Source organism: Polyodon spathula, chromosome 1 (genome assembly GCF_017654505.1).
Source record: "Polyodon spathula isolate WHYD16114869_AA chromosome 1, ASM1765450v1, whole genome shotgun sequence".
NCBI lineage: Eukaryota > Metazoa > Chordata > Actinopteri > Acipenseriformes > Polyodontidae > Polyodon > Polyodon spathula.
The window spans coordinates 68047112-68073969 of record NC_054534.1 but is presented as its reverse complement, the minus strand read 5'-3'; the positions used below and the strand labels follow the sequence as shown (position 1 = coordinate 68073969).

The 26858-nt window shown below is 38.2% G+C and overlaps 1 protein-coding gene across 4 annotated transcripts in view; it reads left to right on the top strand.

The window, feature by feature from the left end:
- The window catches only part of LOC121321435 (F-box/WD repeat-containing protein 7-like), a 182840-nt gene extending 156548 nt beyond the window's left edge, over positions 1–26292 (top strand). For 2 of the 4 annotated variants that reach the window (XM_041260382.1, XM_041260399.1), the window contains 10 exons: positions 10670–10752; positions 12666–12807; positions 14684–14818; positions 16547–16670; positions 17151–17287; positions 17875–17988; positions 21567–21748; positions 22168–22393; positions 23262–23472; positions 24775–26292. In XM_041260382.1, coding sequence (XP_041116316.1) covers positions 10670–10752; positions 12666–12807; positions 14684–14818; positions 16547–16670; positions 17151–17287; positions 17875–17988; positions 21567–21748; positions 22168–22393; positions 23262–23472; positions 24775–25043 — 1623 coding nt within the window. In that variant the 3' untranslated portion in view covers positions 25044–26292. Of the gene's footprint in view, positions 1–5467; positions 6393–10669; positions 10753–12665; positions 12808–14683; positions 14819–16546; positions 16671–17150; positions 17288–17874; positions 17989–21566; positions 21749–22167; positions 22394–23261; positions 23473–24774 lie in introns of those variants that run through there. The other 2 variants (XM_041260407.1, XM_041260391.1) reach the window with 2 other exon arrangements.
- Positions 26293–26858: the final 566 nt, after the last annotated feature.

Genomic DNA, 26858 nt, shown 5'->3' with positions numbered 1-26858 from the left:
AAGAAGCCGTTACTCAAAAAGTACCATCTGAAAGCACATCTGGTGTTTGCCAGAAAGCATGAGAGTGACCCAGCTGTGATGTGGGAAAAGGTTTTGTGGTCAGATGAGACCAAGATAGAGCTTTTTGGCCAAAACTCAAAGCGCTATGTGTGGCACAAACCTAACACTGCCCATGCCTCAAGACACATGTATGGTGGTGGCAGCATCATGCTGTGGGGATGCCTCTCCTCAGCAGGGACTGGGCATCTTGTTACAATTGAAGGAAGAATGGATGGAGCAAAATACAGGAAAATACTGCAAGAGAATCTGCTTCAGTCCGCTAAAAAACTGAAGCTTGGGAGGAAATTCACCTTTCAGCAGGACAATGATCCCAAGCACAAGGCCAAAGCAACATTGGAGTGGCTCAAGAACAAAAAGGTGAATGTCCTACAGTGGCCCAGTCAAAGTCCTGATCTCAATCCCATTGAGAATCTGTGGCACTATTTGAAAATTGCAGTCCACAAGCGTCGTCCAACCAACCTGAACAACCTGGAGCAAATCTGCCAAGAAGAATGGGCCAAAATCACTCTAACACTGTGTGCAAAGCTGGTACATACTTACCCCAAAAGACTTAAAGCTGTTACTGCAGCGAAAGGTGGCTCTACCAAATATTAATGTGTGGGGGTTGAATACTTATGCAAGCAAGATATTTCAGTTTTTTATTTTTCTTAAAAATATTTCCCAACATAAAACCAATGTCACCTTACAATAACTGATTTTGAGTTTAAGTGTTTTAAAATAAAATATCGAACAGAACAAAATTTCAGTGTGTAATTCAATAATATGAGAGAATTGGTCAGGGTTCTGAATACTTTTGCAAGGCACTTTATATATATATATATATATATATATATATATATATATATATATATATATATATATATATATGGTTGGTTTTCATCTACTTGCAATCTACATAGAATCTTAAGTAATATTCAATGACTCATAGGCTTCAATTCTTTTCATTTTTATTGCACATATATACAAATGTGCTTCTAAAATTCATCTTTCACATCAAACTTTTAGAAAGAAATTAAATGAACTCAGCAAATCTTCTGATTATTATTATTATTGAGATGTAAATGTATGGAGTCCAGGAGACGTGTTGAATGGGGAAAAAAAAGTTGGCCGAATCTCCTGGGCTCCATATATAAAGTGTGATGGTAGCTCCTTTTGTAGTAGTGCAACATTTTTACACTTTTTTTTTTTTTTTTTTTTTATACACCTTGTGTATCTTGATCTTTGATTTATATAACATAACACACACACCTTGGTTGTAATAACTGACGTTTATTCATAAAACCACAAGCCTGTCACTAACTGTAAACGGTTTTGCTAGATAGAACAACTATACACATGCAAAAAATTGGCTTGCCTTGAAAAATAAGTTCCCCGCACTTCAGTCACCTTTGTGTTACAATGCTAGCACTTTGCTGTCCATTTATTATTATGTTCATCAGTTTCAAAATTGATGTAGGCAAACTGAATGACAGTGGCTGCTTTCAGCTCAGAGAAGAGAAACTTACGAGGTCTGAATGTGTTATGGAAACTGTCAGTAGCTATGGGGGGGGAAGCATGACGATGGAAACTGCAAAATTTGGTTATTATATATATATATATATATATATATATATATATATATATATATATATATATATATATATATATATATAACCAAACCACACAAAATCACACGGAAATAAGATCAAGTACATTATTCTGTGAATGCACCAGCAGGCAGCTTAGTCATTTAAAATATACCTGTAACTTCATACATTATAGGTGGGGATAATAATAATAATAATAATAACAACTTTTACTTTATATGGCGCCTAAGTGCAAAGCACCTCAAAGCGCTGTGCACGGCAGCAAAAAACATAGCAAAATGCAAAATGCAGGTGCACAGGCATAGCTTTTATTTTTGACTCAACAAAAACAGTGATACATAATTCCAAAATTGTAAAACCTAAGCGTGCCAGTAAATCTAGATGTGGTTTTGGTTGGTATATGTTATAAATAAATAAGTGAAAAATAATATACTTAGCCAAATATACAAACCAGGAAATTCCTAGATTAAACGGGTCCCAGGCAGGAGATTGTTTCTGACCAGGAGATTGGTCTTGAAAACAGGAGGGTCCTGATCAAGACTTGACAGATATGTATAGGTAATACTATTTCTAGGCATTTGTGTTGCTGACAATTTTGTAACTAATCCACTAAAGTAACTAATCCACTAAAGTAACTAATATATTAAAGGAAATTTATTTGGTGGCAGGAGGAAAGTTTGCTTCATGGGAGAGGCTGAGAGACGCTGTAGCAGCACGAAGTCTGATGCGTTAAATTTAGTAATCGAATGTTATCTTATCAATAGACATATCACGTCATACACTTGAAGACCCTGCAGTTACAGAATCAAGCATCTTCAACAGGATTTATAGTATTGTCCCTTTATTGTTAAAAAAAACAAAAAACAAACATAAAATCGAAGATTTTGACCTTCAGAGTCTTGCAATGAGAAGAAAAGTCCCATTCGATTTCACTGGGTGATAAACAGGCACAGAGCAATGTAGTTTTGTCACTGGAATTTACTGCAGTATTGTTACGGGTCTATTTTCTTCCTAGCTGTGTCATGGTACTGTCAGCCAAATTCGGTATGACACGCAGTACCCGAAGAGCTGAGGAAGTATGGCAGGTCACCAAATCTAGAGATTGACCACTGTTAAACAGAGTGAGTCAGATCAGGCCTTGGATAAGGAAACCTGTTTTTCTAAACATCAGCGTATGTCTCTTTCCGTACAAGCCATTGTTTAGTGACTAGCAGACCCTGTGATTTAAAACTAAAAATAAATAAATTAAATACTTAAGTTTTAACAGTGCCATTTTAAAAAATTGGGAAGTTTATAAAAGTGGTCTTGTTGGCAGTGTATAGTATGTGTGATGTACAACAAAACATATTCCCAAGAGCATCCTCGGTTCAGTCCAAAACATATTTACATTTTTTTCTTTTTTTTATAAAATCATAATTCAGTCCCATTCTTTTGCTTTTCAGCGCGTGCCTATCCCTGGCCTGTCCCTTTTTAAGAAAAAAAGGAAAATAATGCAGAGTGAAATTAATTTAGTCCCAGAGACATCTGTTTTGTAAAAGCGCCTGACTGGATCACTGGGTTTTGTAGGTTACTAGATCCAAGCTTGGTCTCTGTTAACATGGATCTGTGCACCAGAAGCTTAACGAAAGTCACTTAAGAGGACGGCCTTTATATGAGGGCAACCTTTATTAATAATACTGTGATTTTCAAATGCTACAATATTTTATTACATGATTTATGACATTTTAGAAGTATCGCAGTTGCTTATTTTCTGTAATACGGTAGCCTGACCTGTATGTAGCAGCGCGTGTGGCTAGCCTACTTTGACTACAGCACATTTATCGGTGACAATTACCGAGAGCCTGTTGTGGGAGTTAGAAGGTCAGGGGAGTACTGTACCAGCGAATCAGGAGTATGTATTGGTTGTTAAGGGGCGGGACAACGCTGGTGTGGCAGTTAATCCAAGAGTGTGACGTAGATGTTTTGCTGCACCAAAAATTACCTCCGAACATCAGCTTGATTTCTGTAAAAACTACAATACAAAACTAAATCTTCTTATAGATAGTAAGTACATTTGTTTTTATTTGTATGGGATTTAGTACAGGAATTACAATTGAACTAAAAACAAAACCACCTATAAGAACTTCAGAAGGACTGCTGTTCTGTACGTAGTTTATCTGGCATTTTCTTTCAGAACTGTACTACCATAAAATAAAATGTGCTTACTATGTGTGTGTACATTAGTTTGTAATTTACGTGCTAGATTGAGGCTCCCATCTCTTCGCAGGCATTACATGTACATAGTCAGTGTTGCGCATTTATTTGTTTACTGTGTGTCTGTTGTTTTAGTAGGGGGAGAAAAAAAATACCTTAATGTTTCTTTATTGATAGCGGCGTTTATTCCAGGGCAGCCTGTATTATAAAGCTGATATATGACTGCGGCGACAATATGGGGGTGTCTTTATTATGAGGGCGGCGCCAGATTAAATTAATACTGTATATACAATATAAAAGTGCAACGCCAGCTCTCTTGATAATATCCAGATGCTCCAACGTACAGCTGAAATTGGATAACTATTGGAGCATTACAGCAAGGTTTCCATGTGTTTGGATAATGAGTTGATCTCTGTGCAGTAATGCAGCGCACTTGTAATACGAAATGGGTTGACAACGCTGTCTGTGTGTATTAGTCAGTCCCCAGGATTCCCTTCAGAAATGTTCATTTGTCTTTGTGTATATTTGATTTTTTTTTATTTACCAGTCTAGCGGTGGTGTCTTTAAAATCTTTTGCTTATGCTTTGCAGTTTACCCTCACACCAAGATTACAGTATCTGTCCCCAGACTGGCTCATTAATCCCTTATTGTTCAGCATGGAGACTCCTTTTGAATCCACCTCATACTGCTTCCTTTTGATTCAGCAGTTTGAATAAAGTATTGATCTCAAATTAATCTTTCTCCACTATGTGTCTGTGATAACTATGTAGTGGGAGGTGGTGTTTATAGTTTGTGAAGTGGGTTCATTAGAAAAGGACAAATAGCTTGGCCCCCACCCCACGCAATAACGATGTCACCTGTGAAAACATTGATCAAGCTGTATTACATTTTAATGCAGGGCATAGGCATAAGATGTTAATTTTGTACTTTTTGATCTCTCTTCCACTTGTCTTTCCATGGTGTGGTCGCTCACTGCAGAAGCAATCAGAAGTTAAACAGAAGCAGGCATTTATTAGAAACATCTTGAGCAAAAGGAAAGGGATTTTGGAGCTTTAGGCAATGGGCAGACTCTGTGCCCAGCTGTTACAGAACCTCTGTGGCTTGGCATTCAGGCTAAAGTATTTAGTATTGCTTTATAAACTTGTGCTGATCTAGACTTTGGTCCCAACCACAAAAACACATTTATGCCTGTCATGGGCGCAGCACCTTAGCCTATTTTAATTGTTGCTGAATATGTTGAAATTCCAATCTATACAGTAATCATTTAACTTTAAGGCAGTGCAGTGTCCGTAAACTAAAACTGTAACTTGGCACTACCATAGGAACTGCCTCCATGATGTAGTGCAGTGTAAAGAAGTTGCAGATCATCTGCTTTTATTAAAAACTGCAAATCTATGGAAGAAAAGAGCATGCGTGGTTTGAATCCTCTGTGTGTGCATCAGCCCTCTGACATAAACACCGTGATTTCTCCACCCCCTCCCCTCCTCTCCCTTCTGGTCCTGTAACTGCTTCTACTCTTCAACCCCACCCCCTAAAATCAAAAGAATTATAAACTAAAGAATAAACACAAAGCAATATTATAGTGGTTAAAAAAAAAAAAAAAAACTTTAATTGTGCACTGCAACTTTAAAAATTAATGCAAACGTCTGTTGCGGCAATGCCAGAGATGGCTTGCGGTGGGAAAATATGTAAGCATTATTTATTTATTTATTAAAGATAGCTACTTATATAAAATCAAAATTAATATAGGCAAACCCGAACAACATGCTGTACTTGAATTATTGTTCTAATTGGCTGAATGCGCCTGTTTGTTTCGGCTGAACAAGCTTGAATTGAGCAGTTGCGATAGTTACAAACACAGAAACCCTTGTGAGCATTCCATCTGCCCACCGAGACAAAAAAAAAAAAAAAAGTGGTGGATGTGTTGGAGGTCTGATCTTAACCCGCAACAAGAGGTTTTGTTTATTTAAGATCAGACGAATGAAGCCGCCTCTTGTATTTTCTGCTCCAACTCTTTCTCCATCTACTCCACTCCTCCGCTCCGCGCAGCACAGGCGCTTCGCTGCTGCTCTCCTCATCTAATTGATGTGCAGCACACAACCCTGAAGCCTGGACTGCACCAATCGCCTCGTCACCGTCGGGGAAGATGTAATCCGATCCCTCAGTAACACTCAAGCAAGAGCCAGCGTAGCAAAGGCTTGGGCTAGGGCAGGGCCCCCCCACAGCTCCACCTCTTCTGAGTCTCTCCCCTCATTATCGCTTCGCAGTACTTTGAGGCTGGCAGTTGAGTGAGTTGGCTTATTAGTGAGCTTCATTTGGTGTGACATAGTGGTATTTTTGTTGCCGGTTGTGCTACATGCTCCATAGTTTCTGACGTGCCTGAGCATGTTCACATCAGAGATAGTGTCGGATCTACCTGAGAGTGAGTTACTAACGCGTTGTCAGAGAATACCTACCCAGGCAGAGATACAGGGTTTTTAGCAGCTGGCAGTGAAACAGCACCGGATTATAACAATGGGGTTCTACGGCACTTTAAAGATGATCTTTTATAAAGTAAGTACGTTTACAGATTGTTTGTTTTTTCTAATTCTTTTTCAATAAGCAAACCTTGTTTTTACTTTAGTATTTGTAAGTATATTATGTATATGTGTGATTTATGATTATTACATGGCTTCAAGGACGTGGTTGGCATTTTTCTCATCTGTAGAATGAATGATGGCAAATATTAATTACAGTGGCAGACATGATTTGTACAGGATTCTTTCCAGACTGCAGGGTAACAGTAATTCTAATTCTGCAGCTTCGTTTTGGTAGTGTTTTGTGGTTGTACATTATTTGTAATGCTTGTAAAACGTCCTTGCAAAAGCTGCATTTCCCACGTTTTGCTGACGACTACTAGCTACAGTTTACTGTGGGTCATGGTATTGATTGGTACTAAAACACCCTAGCAGAAAACATTTTTCACGCCTTTGAAATTTATATATTTCTCTACACTCGCTAATCAACCATATAACAATGGGGTTTTATGGCATCTCTCTCTCTCTCTCTCTCTCTGTCTCTCTCCTGTATTACCTGTTTGGTATATTGAAGTGCATATGTTATATGGAAGGCAGTACAGAATGTCTGGCCCTTGTGTAATAGGTTGTTGTGTTTTTTATTTATTTATTTTTGTTACAATTTTTACTTTTAAATGCATGTGCCTTATAGTAACAACAAAGCTTTGTACCAAACATCAATGGCAGCCTCTGACAGCTTGATAAGCCTCTTGGGGTTGAAATTAAAGCACTGCTCACCCTTTTTTTTTTCAGTGCGTTAATAAATCTAAGAATATATTTATATTTCCTCAATAAAGTAGCAGAGATTCAAACCATGCCTGCTTTCATCTTACTGGCATTTGTGCAACTGAGGTGTATATACTGTCTCAAAAAAAAAAAAAATCCTTGGGATCTAGTAGTATCAAGCATGCAACTTGTAATTTAAGCAGTGTTGGTGTATTTGTTTGAATTGTGATACTGTGACTAGAAAGAAAGTAGTACATGTAACTATTCTTTTAGTATTCTGTCAGTTAGGAGACCTCTTTAATAATTCAGTTATTCTTGCATTTGTTTGTCGAACAAAGGTAAAATTGAATAGACTTCATTTCCAAGTAAAAAGATTGAAGACGTTTGCTGCAACTAGCATGTCATCCAAGCATGCAGTGCCATTTGAATGCAGCTGTGACACTGACACATGTCTTGCATGTTCAGGTTAGTCATTTGGTTCTAGAGATGTAAAACCCATAAAACAGATCAGCTATCATCAGTGCATAGAGCAGAGTACTTACTGTGCCTCCCACCTATCTGCCTGCATCACTGCTAAACATTTCACACGCCAAGAACAAAATAAGTTTTCCAGACTACAGCAGTTTGTAATTTTATCTTATGTAAGCAAATTGGACGACCACTTACAATTAATTAGTTGTGCCCCAAAACTATCTCTGCTTTGGATGTAGTAGATTATTGCTGGCAATACCTATACAGTTAATCCCACATTGAAGTTCCACTCATTGTGGTTTAATAAACAGAGATCATGCTTTATTTCATTTGTTGTGTTTTTGTTTTGTTTAAATGTTGTTTTTCTATTATTATTATTATTATTATTATTTTGACCTACATTATGAATTGACAATGTTTGAGGTTTATTTATGTGTTCTAGTTTGACTCAATAAGCCTTGCAGTTATACTGTCTGTGTATGAGGAGGCACAAATGTAAATGATTTATCACAACAGCTGTACAAAATTGGTACTGTATAAAAATTGACTGTATCGTTACTTACCTAACGATACTCTGCGATAGTCTGTAAAGCTACCCTCTGGTTTTGAATTCCGACCTGCTGGTTCCCGTGTGGGTTTGAGGGCAATTTTAAAAGTGTGTGGGGTGGGGTGTGGGGTGGGGTTGGGGGGCGGGGAGGGAGGGGTGCAGAACAACACCTTGTGACCCGATTCTGAAATGTTGTTTTTTCCAAGCTTTTTTTTTAATGTAAAAGCCCAAAACTGCCATTGCAATGAGGTAATTGCTTAGAGAACAGGGGTGAGTCTGTAAAGATGGTTTCTGACCATTTATAAAGCAGAAACCACTTCCTGAGTGGGAAAGAAAATAAAAGCAAACAAAAAATCATTGGGAATATTAACATGAGAGAGAGTGAGTTTTAGGGTTCAGCTTTATTTCATTAGAATTTTCCATGCTTGTGCGTGGTGTTGTGTTTTTTGTTGATTAACTTTATATTTAGTAATGTAATCTCTGAATTGTAAAGGGTGTCTGCTTGATTTAGCCACAGTGTATATAAAGAGCTCAGGTGTGTCAAATTAAACTCAAAGTCCAACTAGGAATGGATCAAACTGCTATGCAAATGGAGTCTTATTTTCTTCGCTGGCATGCATGCTTTGCTTTGAATGGTAATAAAATGCAGTTTTTAAACAATGCACGCTTACTTGTTTTTCCACTTAAAGCCATGTAACCATCTTATGTACTGAGCATCACAAGAATCATATCACTTATATTTGAGCATCAAAAGAAACTTCTCACTTATATTTGGATAAAATTCACTAGATGTGATCGAAAAATAACATTCTGTTTTATAGCAAGTGCAGTGACTTTTTATTGTACTGATTAACAACTGACATCACGAAGATGCTGCAAAATGATCTGTCGATCTTGGGCAGGTGTAGTGACCCATGGTCTCCCAGATCATGTATCTGGTGATACCGTCTCGCCAGGTTTGAAATTGCTGGCTGTTAGCACCCAAGACAGCGAGCCACCGTATGCTGACCTAGTCCAGCCTCCAACATGCCAATTGCATGAAGGCGCTGCTCTCTCGTTTTTTTCTGTGATTTTCTTTATTGCTTTTATTCAACTTGCAATTTAAGAGCTGAAATCACTCCATATCCAGTGTCCAATCAACTGTATCACTAATTAGGTGATTAGTGTGTATGCTTCAGTCATAGTCACTAAAGTGTGTCATGATCAAGGATGAATGATCGAGTGATTAAAAAGAAACCAGCAACATTTCCTCAATGTCCATCATTTATATACCTTATTTATTTAGAAAATAAATGTTATAATAGTAATGTTTCTTTTAGAAAACAGAGATCAATGGATTAGTTCACCCACTTTCTTTGTGATCCATATGGATCAGTCTGTTGGCTGTTGTGGCATTGATCGCATGGTGTCGATGTTATCTACAGATAAGCCCAGTCCTATCTTTTTAAATCGCAATTTTATCGAAAACCTTTACTTGATTCACAGTAATCCTAACCGTATTGTCAAAATCAGACAATTGCTATTCAGTCCCACAATATTATATTTCTATACAATAGTTGCGCTTAAGTGTGGATGTTCAGGGAGCATTTAGTCTCTATAGCATGCAACTCGTATATTAATTTGCAAGGTAAAGTGTATATTCGAATTTTCTCTGTATAAAGCAACTAAAGCAAAAACGGCTTGTGTGCCACATTGTGTGTGTGTTTTTTTTTTTTTTATGACACTGTCAGATATTTTGCTTCAGGCTGTAGGCTGGAGTTTTGTGAGAGAACACCACCTCTATTGAGTATTAGGTTGTTAGACCACATTAGAACTCAAATGAGACCCTGTGGGAAGTAGCAGATCAGTTTTATTGTATTTCTTTACAAGTCAACCTAATACCCACAGTGTAAATCACATATTGTGTACTTCAATCAAACTCCTATAGAAAAATGTTCCACTGTTGCTTAAATGATTAGCTATGTCTTCTTCCTGGTGTCATATGCCTTCATTGGAAACTCTAACGTTAGTCATACATTTGTTGAAGATACTGTATAGGGTTAATTGTAAAAACATGTGTTCACATAGGGCAGTTTCAGATATATTGATTTGTATTGTGCCCTGACTCTGTGTCTGTTTTAAAACACATTGGGAGTACAATGTCAGTGGTCTGTACAATTTCATGGTAAATGTAATGCAGTAATGTAACTGTAAATAAAAATACAAAAGCCCTGAGCAGTAGTTCAGTGATCATTCGGCCTCGTTTTTTCAGCTTGTAATAGTCCCCAGTCCGCAAGTTCAAAGTAAATAGTGTGCTTACGTAGGATATGGCCACTGTATCGGGAATGAGACTATTATTCAAAAACTTATGTGCCACTTATATTCCTCCAAACCTTTAATCTACCTTGGATGGTTTGAAATTGGTTTCTGCCCTTATCATTATTTGTTTAATGAATGGTTTGGTTGTTTGTAAGCTGAGCATTATGTCTGAACCGTTTCTGTGGCTGCACATCTCTAACCACAAGCCTGTTTTTCTGTCTCTTGTCTTGCAGATGAAGAGAAAGATGGACCATGGCCCTGAGGTCCGGTCTTTCCCTTTAGGAAAGAAGCACTGCAAAGGCTCAGATTTCACAAGGTAAACATCCCTGGAATGCAGAAATAAAATAAGAAATAAAAATAAAGCAAGGACACTGTCTTCACTCCCAAAGAAAACATATCATGGCATGCCTGAAATTAAATAAGCCAAGGGGTACATTACATGTGCCATCTATGCCAGCAACATAACCTAAGAACTAATTTATAGATATAGATGATTGAGAGAATTTTAACATAGGCAGATTATGATTTAAATACATTTTGAGAAAGGTGGCCAGCTTTGTACCCTGCCTCTGTTTTTCATGCATTCTTGTCACATCTGCAGTGAAACTGAAGAGTCTAGCTTTAAAACATAATAGCTCTTAACACTGACACAGGGGTTTTATTTTAGAACAACAGAATAACTATGGCAACCCAAACAGGTATTTACTGTTTGCTGTGCAGCCTGTGTTATTTTTTTTTATTTGTGTGTGTTGTGTGTGTATGTGTCAAGGAGGCACAAAATGGCCCTCTTAGTCGTGCCTGGATGGCAGTGTGGGTGTTTGCAGAGGTGGTGCCTTGCTGATAGCTTTTTTGTGACAAGGAATCTGTGGCATAAAAATGTGACTTATTTTTCCAAATTGTTGTTCATCATCAGGGGCCAGAGGATAGAAAGCCTTGCATTGGTGAGCAAAGCATCACTGGTGATGTGGCCAAGCCAGTCCAAATACACTCACACAGAGATGGTTATTGTCTTTCTGTCTCTCCGGCTTTATTAAAAAAAAAAAATTTAAAAGATCGTCCTGTTGTGATGATATTCCATTCATCAAGCATGTCCTCAATTAAATTACAGCATGGAAGGAAGGAAGGAAGGAAAGGAAGGGAGGTGTGAGGGGTATAATAAAGATGGAAATTGCCTTGTGGATTAACTTGTGTGCCTCGTTCTGAAAATTAAATTGCAGGAGAGCAGTCATATTCTAAGGTGTACGTAAATTATTACAGTGCACAGTGCCCATTAGAAGAAAAAATTAAGTTCGTGGTTTGAAGGATTTCATGAAGTGAATTGGAAATTAATTTTATTTTTTAATATTACTGGTTGAACAAAGTTTAAACAACCACCACAAACTTTGCAACTTGATTTGCATTAGTCAAATTAAAATGCACTCTCTTTACTCTCACGTCAGCCGTGTTTCTGTGCATGTTATTTTTGGCATAGTCTAGCTTATTTATTATGTAAATGACTATTGAGACATGCTTGCATACTCACAGCTACTGTACAGATGTGATATAACTTAGCTCGTCACTACTTTAAATACCATTAAAAATGCAGTGGGGAGCAGGGAGTACCGAGTTGTATGTTTGGCATTTTTGCAAAATAAACATTACTTTGTAGAACTTTAGGGTGGCAGAATGATTATCTGGAGAAAGGGGCCTTTATACCTGGCTTATGTTAGCCTTTAGAATAGGTGTGAATACCTTTGGAGTCCACTTTAAACTAAAAGGCTCATCTTATGGTTACACTGGTTTAAATCCTGTTGAAGCAAATTTGGACATACAAGGAATCTTCATCTTGCTTTGTGAGCTTTAGAACATATTTTTCTATAAATATTTTAACTGATTAAAAAAAAAAACTTGATAATACTGGAGTTTAAGAAACGTACAGTACAGTACTTTGCCTATTTTAGTGACAACACTGTTAAATCTGTTTACAGTTGTTTCACTTCCTCACTCCCCAGAAACTGGGATTATTTTTTGATTGTCAGTGCTTACTAGAAAAGTAACTAAAGTGTTTTCTGCAAAGAACTTGTTCAATTCTGCGACAATGACTTTTCAATGTAAAATAGTTTTTAATGAGTATTGATAAATTAGAAAAAGTAAGTCACAGTTAGTTAAGTAAGCAGTAGCCCACAACAGGGATTCGGTAAGGCATTAGCTTATCTAAACTCCTACTTCTGTTGTCTCGCCTTCTGACAGCAGTACAGGGCTGGTTCCATATTCAGCCACACCCACCACCTTCGGTGACATAAGGGCAGCAAACGGACAAGGGCAACATCGGCGCCGGATCACATCCGTCCCTCCTCCTGCTGGACTTCAAGAATGGCTCAGGACGTTTCAGGTAAGCAGCACGTCGGAAAAACATGTCGGATCAGCTGCTGTTAGATTGGGAGATGCACTGTAGATCCTGCCCTAGCATTACCTGCACGTGCAGTTCTGGATGCTTAAGATTTTTAAAAGGGCTTCTTTCTTTTAAAAAAATTAAAAAATACAAAATAAAAAATGCCTACCAGGTGCACATGGCCTCTCATACTGTACTTAACAAAGGCATTTAGTCTTTCGTGAATAGAATACAACCTCATTCATATGAAGTTAAATCAGATATCTAGAACCAGATGCTATACCTGTTGGGCTAATTACTGCACTGTAGTATGTTTGCAGTCAATTCCTGTCATACCGGAGTTTGTAAGTGTATAATTTAGTGTTTTTGTGCCAGATTTCTATAATGCCTTTCGGTCTGTTGTTCAGAAGGAATGGATTTAAGGTCCTCTTATTTCAGGAAGAACAAGAGCAAAATGCTTGGGTATTTTTTTTTCAGGGATGAACTTAAAAGCAAACATGAAAGGGTTAATAAACAGCTAAGCTTTGCCCCTGCTAGTCCATACAGCGTTTGCTACCTGTATAGCTGCAATCCCAGCAGAGCTGGCTAAACTTTGATAGTGATAAGCTGTGTCTTGTTGGACCAACACTATAATTACTTAAGGAGTTTTGCGTCTGAACTAGAACTGTTGAAATGATTCCAAGAACAAGTGTTATTGTTACTTGTTACTGAAATTTTAACATTACTACTGTATTATTAAAGATGATCTACATTAAGAAATGATAGCTGTTAGCTATGATGCAACTACAGGTGCAAGTCATACAATCTTTTTTATTTTTTCCTGAGCTTTTTATTTCTCTGTACTTAACTGCAAGACACTGGTTGTATTTTGAATGACTGGCATTTCAGAATCCTTAAATACATTATCAGTATTAGGGTGTCTGTAAATCATACTAGGTTGGACTGGTCAAGCGTTTTTACACAGTCTCACAGAAAATTACTAGCTAACACTGGATCTTACCACAATGCAAGAGATGCACACACTCCCCAGAAAAAATGTTCCCCTAGAGATTCTCAGTTGGGTAGATAATGATGTGAACCCGATTTGACCCATAATATTTAAGCCTATCTAAATTGTATTTAGCCGCCTTTTACAGCTTTTGTCAAATTGTTTTGTTTGTATATTGGCACAGACTTTCCAAAAACAATGCCTGCTGTCTTGAGTGTTGAAGGAGAAATGACAGGGCTTGGTGTATTGAAAGAAATAGCATAGTGCTATAGTCACGAATTGGAGGATTAAATACAAATGCTACCGCTCCATTTTCATTTTTGGCCCCTTTTATATAAGAACTGCCGATCTCTAACATCTGCCAATGTTTTTCAAAGAAAAGTACCTTGAGTGTATTTTACAGGTGTAGTGTGTGCTGTCAAGGTTGCGAGATCACCCTAATCACACATTCCTGGCTATGATCCAGGGGAAAATAATTATTTTTGAACAAATGCCCACGAAGAAACATCTGCCTCGAAAGTCAGGTGCACTCCCCTCAAGGTATTGGTTGTGACGTTTTCAAACCGGCTAAGTCAGAATCTCAGCCTCTCCACAGGAATAAGCTTGGTAGAATGAAAAAAAAAATTAGTGGGGCAGTTGTATGCCCTCTTAATGGAAATGATGCTAACCCATGTCCAGAAGATGCCACTAGACTTATTGTTCATTGGCACATTTAACCTGAATGCAAACAGGAGATTGATGAGAAACCATCAAGCCCCTTAAAAGTCGTCTGCTAACTAATAATAATAATAATAACAACAATAACAATAATAATAATAATAAAAGGGGTTGTGCTCAGATGCTTCTTGAGACCTATGATAACCATTGGAATTTTTTCATCTCTTGCAGAGCTGGAGTGGACCAGAGAAGCTGCTTGCATTGGACGAGCTCATAGACAGCTGCGAGCCAACACAAGTTAAACACATGATGCAAGTGATCGAGCCGCAGTTCCAACGAGACTTCATCTCCCTTTTACCGAAAGAGGTGAGGATTCCCGTCTTTACTGCGAGGACTGCTGCTTCTCGAAGCACTCTCATTGTTTTGCCACCTTTTTAAACACTCTCCTCCTAATTAATGTATTCAGCTCATGGCAAATTTACACCTTGTGTGCTAATTGGTGATAAACAATGGCAGCGGTAACAAACTGCTCTGAGTTAATACCGCAACACAGGTGTGGGGGGGGGGGGGGGGGGGGGGGGGGGGGGGCTGTAGTAGGAGGTGTACAGTTATTGTTCTATTAAGAATATTTTATATTTCACTGAACAGAAAGATTATCCTCTCCCTCCTCGCCAATCCTGCTCCCAAATATGAGATAAGAGATAATATTGTACTCTGTTTAACTTCCCACAGTATAGCTCAAGCCCCTACATCCCTGTGCATTGAGCCTGTTCTGTTGGGACAGGTGTGAAGAGCTTGCCTACAATATATTCAAAAGACTTCTAATGTATTTTTTGGTTTTTTTTCTTGCTTCAGAACTAAACATGCATGCAAATAGCTTTTTTTTTTTTTCTGATGGAACCGATCCTGTCACTTTTTTTTTGGTGCTTTTCAGGATTTAAAAAAATGAAGACAAGGGATTCATTGTTTTCAAGGTGTGCTTCAGCTGTCTGAATATACACAATGAAAAGGGAGAGCTGTGATTGTATAGAGGAATTATTAATGTCGCCAATGGAAATGTAGTTAGTGCACTAACTTTTGGCATACGTTCAATTAAACACTACATAAGCACCTATTGTTTTCTCCACAAAATACAGATCAGAGACTTGGAGGAAGCTGCTGTTGTGACACATTATCTGAAGTTTAGGGTCATACAAAACAGATGGATCCCCCCTAACTGACATGAAAACAGTAGTTCATACATACAGATTATTATACATCAATAAAGGAAGAAACCGGTATAGATCTGCAGTATTCAGAACATATATTTATATACTGAGCATCAAAAGAAACGTATCACTTATATTTGAGCATCAGAAGAATCTTATCACTTATATTTGGATAAACTAGATGTGATTGAAAACTGACTAACTGTTTGAGCGCTGGTGCAGATTTGTTTTTTTTATTGAGGTGATTAATAATTGACATCACGAAGATGCTACATAATGATCTGTCAATCTTGGGCAGGTGTTGTGACTCTTGGTCTCCCAGTTCGTGGCCTGTCATTGACAGAGTTTGTCTGGTTATAATTGCTGGCTGTGAGCACCCACAGTAAGCAGCCCTAGTCCAGTCTCCAACATGCCGATTGCTCGAAGGCGCTGCTCTCTTGATAGACGTGGCATATTGTTTTTGTTTTTTTTTCTGTGATTTTCTTCTTGCTTGCAGTTCAACGGCTGAAATCACTCCATATCCAATGTCCAATCAGCTGTCTCACTAATTAGATGATTAAGTGCATATGCTTCAGTCCTATTCACTCAAGCGTGTCATGGTCAAGGATGAATGATCGAGTGATTAAAAAGAAACCAAAACCATTTAGTCAATGTCCATTATTTATATACCTTTTTTTTTTCTAAAAAAGATTCTCGGTATGTTGAGTTCAATAAAGATTAAAGGCCAGTTATAAATATAGTGAAATAATAGTAAATATATGATCTGTTTGTATGCAGAATTTGAAAACAGTGTATGTTGAGCTCACCCACTGAGAGCAGCATTGTAGTTGAGTTTAGGGAGAGCAACTGACTGATAACCCTTTCTGTACGTGTTTGTGTCTTCCAGCTGGCACTGTATGTGCTCTCATTCCTGGAACCCAAGGACCTGCTGCAAGCGGCACAGACCTGCCGCTACTGGCGCATCCTCGCCGAGGACAACCTGCTGTGGAGGGAGAAATGCAGGGAGGACGGTGAGGTTGCAGCACAGAGATAAACAGCCCAGTGCTGTGAGCCTGCCAGGAAAGGGGTTTACAGGAGTAATCAAATGGCAATTAATCGGAGCTTTGGGTTTTGGAGCCCTCCAGCTGTATGCTTTTGAAGACGTTTGCTTTCTGCATATGACGTGGTGGGAGTGTGCGAGCTCTTGCACTTTCCTCGTTTTTTCCAAGATATTCACGATAATGATGTTATTACCAATCACGTATGAAAACTTATTAATTTTATGATAGTCCTTTTTGAAGTACGCAAATGGGAAGAGCAGGCATTTATAATGGCAGTTGTGAAGTTAAAATCTTTAGCCTTAATTGCTTTTTGGTGCTTTAGTTCATCCCTACAGAGTGCCACATATGTGCACATGTCTTTCTTTAAAAAGATCAAGGCCATGCTTTAGGTAAAACTTTGCAGCATTATGGCTTAGCATAACATCTAAAAAAAAAAACCTTTGTTTTTAGGTATAGATGAGCCCCTGCACATCAAGAAGAGGAAATTGAACAAACCTGGCTTCACACACAGTCCCTGGAAAAGTGCTTACATCAGGCAGCACAGAATAGACACAAACTGGCGAAGAGGAGAACTTAAATCACCCAAGGTATGTATTTTTTTCATATCTGAAATCTCCTTATTTTAGCTGCAGGTAACTGTAGCAGTGTGGAATAAAACACGACACAGCTCAGAATACTGTAGAAGCCAGTCAAAGGAAATTATCGTTTAGTGTCAGGGTGGCAAACTCTGGATCCTGATCCAGCCAAGGAAAGCATTTGCAATTTGGTGCAGAAATCAAAACATTAATTCTGTATGTATATGTGGGAACCAGCGGAAATATGACCTCCTTTATTGGACTGAATAGAAATATATATATCTATATATATATATATATATATATATATATATATATATATATATATATATATATATATTATATAATATCGGTTTACTAGTACTTTGCTACTTAGAACATTTCTCTACAGCCATAGACAATCCAGTTTACCATTACCTTCTGACATCATTAGTTTTGATTATATCAAACAGACAGCAGTTCTCCAAAAATACACATACATTAGCTGGCTCACTGATTTTTGAACCTTTTTTGTTTGACTAAAGTCTGAATTCTTTTTGATGTTTTGGATTCATTTTATATGTTTGAAGTGTGATGGCTGACTTTTCCTTGCTCTGCAGGTGCTTAAAGGTCATGACGATCATGTGATCACATGCCTTCAGTTCTGTGGTAACCGGATTGTCAGCGGTTCAGACGACAACACACTTAAAGTCTGGTCAGCAGTCACAGGAAAGGTAGGTAGACTGCAGAACTGAACTGCTCCTTCATGGTTACCTCAGTTGTTTGCCTCCCTCCTTGCTCTCTTGGTGTAGGGGATTGCGTATCATCTCTCAAGCTTTTAAAAATGTGAATATCCTTTTTATTTGTCCTGTTTCTTTTAGAAATGACTGCATCAAAAACAGGATATTGATAGTAAAAACACCCAATGAAATAAGATCAGAGGGGTTAGGGGCAAGCTGCAGTGATTTTGTTCAAAGTTTCAGTGCAATTTCTGTTTTGTAACGTTGTTGTTATATTCTACCCAGAGCAGACAAATTCCTCTGTCAAATTCCTTCAGATAATTGTCATAAATGCTTATACTTTAAAAAATGTACAATTAAGCATCTCAGTTTACTGATACCTAGTATCAAGAGCAGGAGGTTTTTTATTTTCCCCTGTAATAGTTCATTAGTTTTTGCTGTAAGCTGTAATTGCAGGCTTAAAGTGTTTTTGGGGTTTTTGGTCTTATACTATACACACAGCTCCATAGTTGTGGTATTTTGATAATGTACTAACCATCCCATCAGTCAAGTCACCCATGTCTGGGCGTGCCTGTTGCCTAGAACAACAAAGACGAACGGAATACTGAGAGAACAGCAACACCTCAGGCGCAGGACCGGCCTCACTATCTCCTTTGCTAATGTATTAACTCTCAACTTTGCTGACCTGTACAAACCCACTCACACCAGTCATAGGAGACACTGACATTATGTTCAGTGCCTATAAAAAGTCTACGTCCCCTTTTCAAAATATTCACCTTTTATTGCCTTATAGCCTGGGATTAAAATGCTTTTTTTTTTTTTTTCATTTATCTAGACATCCTATCCCACAACTTCCAAGTGAAAAAAAATTTCACGAAATTTGTAGAAAATTAATTAAAAATAAAAACTGAAATAGCTTAGTTGGATAAGTGTCCACCTCCCTTAATATCAATCCAAAATTAGCTCAGGTGTAACCAATCATATTCAAAATCACAACCAAGTGGCCTTCACCTGTGTTAAATGGTAGTGACTCACATGATTTCAGAATAAATTCAGCAGTTCCTGTAGGTTCCCTCTGCTGGTTGGTGCATTTCCAAGCAAAGACTGAACCATGAACACTAAGGCGCTTTCAAAGAACTGCGAGACAAAGTTGTTGAAAGGCACAGATCAGGGGATGGGTATAAAAAAATATCAAGACCCTGCCTAGATCAGGTCGTCCCTCCAAACTGGATGACCAAGCAAGAAGGAGACTGATCACAGAGGCTACCAAGAGGCCAATGGCAACTTTGCAAGAGCTACAGGCTTTTATGGTCAAGACTGGTCAAAGTGTGCATGTGACAACAATATCCCAAGCACTCCACAGATCTGGCCTTTATGGTAGGGTGGCAAGAAGGAAGCCATTACTCAAGAAAGCCCACCTTGAATCCCATTCTGAAGTATGCAAAAAAACATGCAGGAGATTCTGTAGCCATGTGGCAAAACGTTTTGTGGTCTGACAAAACTAAAATGGAACTTTTTGGCCTAAATGCAAAGCGTTATGTTTGGCGCAAACCCAACACAGCACATCACCCAAAGAACACCATCCCTACTGTGAAGCATGGTAGTGGCAGCATCGTGTTATGGGGATGTTTCTCATCGGCAGGGACTGGGGCACTTGTCAGGACACAAGGGAAAATGAATGGAGCAAAGTACAGAGAAGTCCTTGAGGAAAACCTGCTGCCCTCTGCAAGTAATCTGAAACTGGGACGGATGTTCACCTTTCAGCATGACATCGACCCAAAGCACACAGCCAAAGCCACACTGGAGTGGCTAAGGAACAAAAAGGTAAATGTCCTTGAGTGGCCCATACAGAGCCCCAACCTAAATCCAATTGAAAATTTGTGGCATGACTTGAAGATTGCTGTCCATCAACGCTCCCCAAGGAACTTGACAGAGCTTGAACAGTTTTGTAAAGAAGAATGGTCAAATATTGTCAAATCTAGGTGTGCAAAGTTGGTAGAGACCTATCCCAACAGACTCACAGCTGTAATTGCTGCCAAAGGCAAGTATTAACTCAGGGGTGGAGACTTATCCAGTTATGATCATTCAGATTTTTATTTTTAATGTATAATTTTTTTCTCAAAACCTTTTTTCCCCTTAACAGTGTGGAGTATGGCATGTAGATAAGTGATAAAAAATCCTCATTTGAATTCAAGAAACTGAGGCACTGAAACAACAAAATGTGAAAAAAGTTCAAGGAGTTGTAGACTTTCTATAGGCACTGTAGTTTTCCAAGAATATATTTCTGTAAAGCTTCTTAGTTCTGAGGTAGTATTTATTTTAGTGCTCAAGTAATTGTTAAAGCTGTTTTCAATCTCGATCCTGATGTATTTCGATGCACGGAAAATGTTCATACTCTTAACAGTAGGCCTTTAAGTTTCACACTTCAACAAGTCAGGTTCCTACGCCTTTCTGTATACTAGATGTTTAAAAGTCCTGTATTAGGATGATCTTTTTTTTTTTTTTTTTTTTTTTGCTACAACTTAAAATTACACTTGGTAACAAACTGTTTCAAACTGCAAGTTTCGCAAAAACCCCCATATACAAGTTCTGCCTGATTTTTGAACCAGGATCAGCATTAAAAGCTACTGAGAAGCCTATGTCTGGTCTGTGTTCACTGCAGTGAAATCTGGGTAGACTTGTGCAATTGCATTCCGTCTGCATAGAACATAATAGAAAAATTATTTTCCGTGGAACCTGCTGACTTTACTCAAATTGACTATGGTATCCCATAGTGCACCAAGACAATAGTCTTGGGCAACAACAGAAGAAGAAAATATCTTTGTAAAGCCAATCAACTTCCCATAGAAAAAATAAACCATTTTCTTTTGAAGCCAAATGCTTGGACACCAGATGTATTACCAAACCTCATAGCTGGCATACCACTAGGCTTTCATACTCTGAATGGTGCGATAAGACAAGTAAGAAAGGAACATATTAAGTAACAGTAAGAGTTACTGTAAAAGCAATATCAGTACATTTATTTCAAAGACTCTCTAATCTGTGTAAAAACAGGCTCTCAACATCTCTGGTTAGTTTGAAGGGAAAATGATAAAAGCTCAAGGTGAAAAAATAACAAAATACAATTTAAAGTAACAGTTTAGAAGGGAACAATAATACAAAATATCTAATTGAGCTGAGCAGAAACCTTGAGATTGAAGCTATGAACATAAAGAAACGAGAATTGAAAAGCACCAAGCATCATTAATATATGGAGAATGTCATTTCTCATACACCGGTTTGTCTTTTTTCTTGGGTTATATTTTAATGTCATGTTTTTACTATTAAGACCGTTGGTAACCAAGAACCAGACTTCCACGTCTCTGTGTGAAGCCGCTGCTAACTGGCTTTTATATTGTGGCTAGTGTAGCTTTTTTTGTTTGTGGTTTTTTCTGTTCTTTTTTTTTTTTTAACCATCTGAAATGTGAAAGCTGCTAAATACACTGGATCTGCCCTCCTTGACAGCTAGTGCTAGTAAGAGCACAGAACAACTCTTCCACTTCACTCAGTTATTTTTCCCTTTGTTGTTGCAGTGTTTAAGAACGTTAGTTGGACATACGGGTGGTGTCTGGTCATCCCAAATGAGGGACAATATTATCATCAGTGGCTCAACAGACCGGACGCTGAAAGTATGGAATGCAGAGACCGGAGAATGTATCCACACGCTATACGGGCATACCTCTACTGTCCGCTGCATGCATCTTCATGAGAAAAGGTACAGTTTTTCAGATGTATCTTTTGTTTGCTCTGTCTGGTGATGACTTAAAATTATGAGTGGCATGCAGAGGAAAGAAAGTGCTCTGTATAACCAACATTTATGTGGTTACAGAATGTTGTCTTATTTCATTCTGTTTTGGAATACGAAACCACATTTACATACTGTATTGAAATAATAATCTGCAAAATTCTTTGAGAAAGTACAGTTTGTGCTTTCCCTTCATGGTTTAATACAAAAATAAAATGGAAAGGGATCTTTTCTTTTAATGGCTATTTAAACAAATCTTGGCAGTTTGTGCACTAAACCACTATTCAGAGAAAATTTTACCAATGAAACAAGACTCGAGTAAAGGCAGTCATGCAGGTTTGGTTTTTATCTTTTTATTTTTTGCTCCTCTGTTTCCTTTCACCCGGCAGGGTGGTGAGTGGGTCCCGGGACGCCACGCTCAGAGTTTGGGACATCGAGACAGGCCAGTGTTTACACGTCCTGATGGGCCACGTGGCAGCAGTGCGGTGCGTTCAGTACGATGGCAGGAGAGTGGTGAGCGGAGCTTACGACTTCATGGTGAAAGTGTGGGATCCTGAGACCGAAACCTGCCTGCACACACTTCAGGGACACACCAACAGGGTCTACTCATTACAGGTAAGAGGCGTGTGTGAGAGAGAGTAGAATCTAGAAACAGAATGAAGTTTAGGGGCAACTTAAGGGATCATGAACCAAATAGACTATTTTATTTAGGTATTAACAAGCTTGCTGGTGCACTTTTTTAAACTGACTTGCAAGTTTTTACTGTATAGCTTGTATAACTGCACTTAAATTCCAATTAAATTCCCCTCTCAAATATAGTAGGGCTAAAATATTTTGAAATCATGCTTATTTTTTCTTGCTGAAGTAATTTTTGTGAGATGAGTGACATTTACTGTAATTTCCTAGAGAAAAAGCAGTGATAATCCATCAAAGTGTAGAGTGTTAGGATGCATTCATGGCTAAAGTGAAATGTCAGAAAGATTTCCTTTCAGACCTGAATGTATGAAAGTAAATTGCCGTAATTATAGCCTGCTTTAAAGAAAATAAACATTGGCTATTTTAAGTATGGTACGGTAGAACATAAGCTGATTTTGTCAGAATGCCTGATAAAAAAACATCATTTTAATGCAGCCATAACGACATCATAATTTGAGAAATAGTTCTCTGTATTAAAATGTCAGGTCATATCTATTCTAAGCTACACTACAGACTGAAGGCTATAGATCAGCCCTGATTTGACCACAGCAATGTAAAATGGATGAGGAAAATCTATTCTTGAGACCCAGCGTTAACAGTGTTTTGCCGTTGTTGATGTGGAATGTTATTTAGCTCCTTTTTGAGGATTTTGAAACACGCTGTGCATTTAACAGCTCCTCCGTTAGAAAGGTATGTTAAAATAACAACAAATTTGTTGTGTTCTACCTGCTTTGAGAACTGCTTGTTGAGTTATACTTGGTGTTGTCTTTTCTCTACTTTCTCCCAGTTTGATGGCATCCATGTAGTAAGTGGTTCTTTAGACACCTCAATCCGTGTTTGGGATGTGGAGACAGGAAACTGCATTCACACATTAACGGGACATCAGTCATTAACGAGCGGGATGGAGCTCAAGGACAACATTCTGGTCTCTGGCAACGCTGACTCCACCGTCAAAATCTGGGACATCAAAACAGGACAGTGTTTACAGACGCTGCAAGGTGAGACAAATATTTGGGATTGAGAGATTTGTTGACAATACTTTCAATGTTGCCGTATTTATCTGAATTTCTGGTGAAAATGACGAGATTAAGATTTTTGGTTTTTTATTTTTTATTGTTTCGAGTTTCAGTTATGAATTTTTCAGCTTTTAGTTCTGTGCCCATTATTATGAAAAAAAGAAGCGCAACAATTGGTATTTAAAAAAAAAAAAAAACACCCCATTAGACATTGTGGCGGATTAGGCTAATGAGACTGGGAGTAAATAACTAGGAAGTGTCTTGTTGGAGGAGCCAGGAAGAGGTAGCTGGGAGGTCAGGCAAAAAGTTCTACGTAAGTTCTTTATTTGGGCCAGGATACAGCCTGTACTGTACATTAATTAATCAAGTAAACACAGAGACAGATGAAAAAACAAGAAAAAGGCAAAGACCTGAAGAGCCACAGACAGATTTTGAACAAGCAAGGAGAGTTTTTAAACCATATTTTAATGTTCTCAACATCTTTAACAAGAAGTCTTGCAATTTGTCTGTCTCTCCTAATTTGGAAAGGATGAGAGGTCTCGACATAAAATAGTTTAATTGCTGCAAAACAAATCCTCGTTGGGGAGCTCGTGAAATGTTGCAACAAAGTTGATCAGAGGCTGGTTTAAAACACAAATGCAAAAGTGAACGCAATTCTATTGCTAAGGATGTTTTACTTGTGAAATGCTTTAACACATTAATAGAACAGTGTTTTTTTTTTTTTTTTAAATGACACACTACATGCCACTTCAGTGGTAATGCCTGCTCTTTTCTATTGAGGAACATTGCTCTGTTTAAAAGGTTATTTGTTGACTACTGCCTAAGGACCTGTTTATACCTCTTGACACACAGAATCCGAACATTGTTTTTCCACCTGCTTGTGGCACTCTGTCTGCACAATCCATAGTAACCAATGTGATCAGAAACTGATTTTGTTTATTTTAATATTTCTGGTTTGTTATGTTTAGGTGGATAATCACTGCAACACCTCACTATTCAAAACAACCATTTCAGTTTTTTTGAACAACACAGCAAAAAGGGAATAAACTGTCTGGTTATGCATTTATGACATGAAGGTATTAAGTAAATCCACTAACCCAAACAATACATCAATTGGTGAATACAACTATTAGATTTCCTTAACGGGCTATTCACCAGCTATGCAGAACTTAAAAAGATTTTGTATACGTCTGGTTCTGATGTTTTAATGTTTTTGAACTGGGCAAGGGAGGGTGATATACAGAAAGAAAGGAAAAAATCTATTTTTTTTCTTCTCTCTACCAGGCCCCCATAAACACCAGAGCGCCGTGACTTGCCTACAGTTCAACAAGAACTTTGTAATAACCAGCTCGGATGACGGGACTGTGAAACTGTGGGACCTGAAAACAGGCGAGTTTATCCGCAATCTGGTGACGCTGGAGAGTGGGGGCAGCGGCGGGGTGGTGTGGCGGATCCGGGCATCCAACACCAAGCTGGTGTGCGCGGTGGGCAGCCGCAATGGCACAGAGGAGACAAAGCTGCTTGTGCTGGACTTCGACGTGGATATGAAATGAAGGACGAGGAAGCTAAACAAGGTCTTGAAGTGTGTCCGTGCGTTACATAAATACACTTCACCCCCTCCCCCCCCCCCACCACCCCCCCCCCCCCCCCACCCCCCCCTCACTCCTGGGCTGTTGGTGGAAGAGGATGCTGGTGTGAGGCAACATAACACAGCGGTGAAAACCTGTAAACTGCCAGGAAGGGGAGCAGAAGAGGGAGGATGATGATGATAACTGACAAACAGGCACACGTGCTGTCATCACACATGTGACTTCCCTTTTTGACTCGAGGGGGGCAGCTCAGCACAGAGAGACTTGTTTACTCAAGCCTGGTGCAACCGTTAGATTTTAGTTTTTCAAGTAAACAGGCCAACAATTAATGGACTATCCGCTGTATACATGAGTTAAAAGGATAACAAGAAACAAAAGTTGTCATGTATGAAATGTTGTATAGTGTACAAATAAACAAAAAAACAACAAATTTATCAGAAAGCAAGCAAGCCAAGAACTGGTCAACTTTTAAACCAGGGGGCATCTGCCTCAGTTATATATATTTTGTTGTTGTTTTTCTGTCTTGTTTCCTGGTTTGAAAACTGAAAAAAAAAAAAAAAAAAAAAAAAAATCTTACTGTGAATTTTAGTTCTTGTACGTTTTGATCAATACAATGAATCCTTTTGCCTAATGTTGCCAACAACAATCACAGTATTAACCTCTCTCTCTCTCTCTCTCTCTCTCTCTCTCTCTCTCTCTCTCTCTCTATCCACTCTTACGCTTTTGTTTTTAAATCTGAGTTTAGTGCTCCTCAAAGGCACGCTGTCTTGAGTTTTTCAAAGTGTCCGGCTGGGTTAGTTCCTCAACGCTGGTGCTATGCTTGGGGGGAGGGGGTGTCTCTGTGAGCTTATGGGAATGACATCCCATCCCTGTACTGTATTTCCAGTGGCCAAATTTTATTTATGCTGCTAAAAAAAATGAAAGAACAGAAAGGTGGAACTTACTGCTGCGACGTTTTACCCAGATTTCCAAATTTACTCTAGTTTGGACTTCTGAAAAAAGAGAAACAAATGTAAACAAAATGTTGCCACTGAAACTTGAGCCAAATGTGCCTCTAAGAGGCAGAGTTGGAAAGTGTTGGACAGATGAAGACAGATTTGCCTGCGAGTAAGAAACAAAAATGAGTCTGCAGATATTATTCTGTGTGTGTGTTTCTGCAAAATGTTGACACATTCCTAAGGGGAAATTGTTTGCTTTTGAGGGCTGTGGTGAATGGAATTTTATTTATATATATATATATATATATATATATATATATATATATATATATATATATATATATATATATATATATATATATATATATATATATATATTATATATATATTAGATAGATAGATAGATAGATAGAGAAAAACATAAAAAGAAATACAAAAAGTAAGAATATAGTTGCTGGTCAGTCTTAGGGTTACAGGTATTACAAATATTACAGTGGTCTTGATGTGAGCTACTGACAAAACAGTTATGGTTTGTGTATAGAAAGCGCCACAGGCAAAACAACAAAAAAAAAAAAAAAATAGCCAAATGATTTGCCTCATTCTCCAAGAGCCACACAACTCAAGTTGAACTGTGAAAGTGGTAAAACACTGTATATTAAACAATCTTTTTCTTCTCTTGATTTTTTTCCCCCCCTGTTAATTTATAGTCTGGTTTAAGAAATCAGATTTCCAGGAGTTTTATTTTTCTCTTCATGTAACTGCCTGACGTACAGACAGAAAAACCTTAAAGGGATTGTGTCCATCGTTTGATTCACTTAGTATTTTTATTTTCTTATAACTT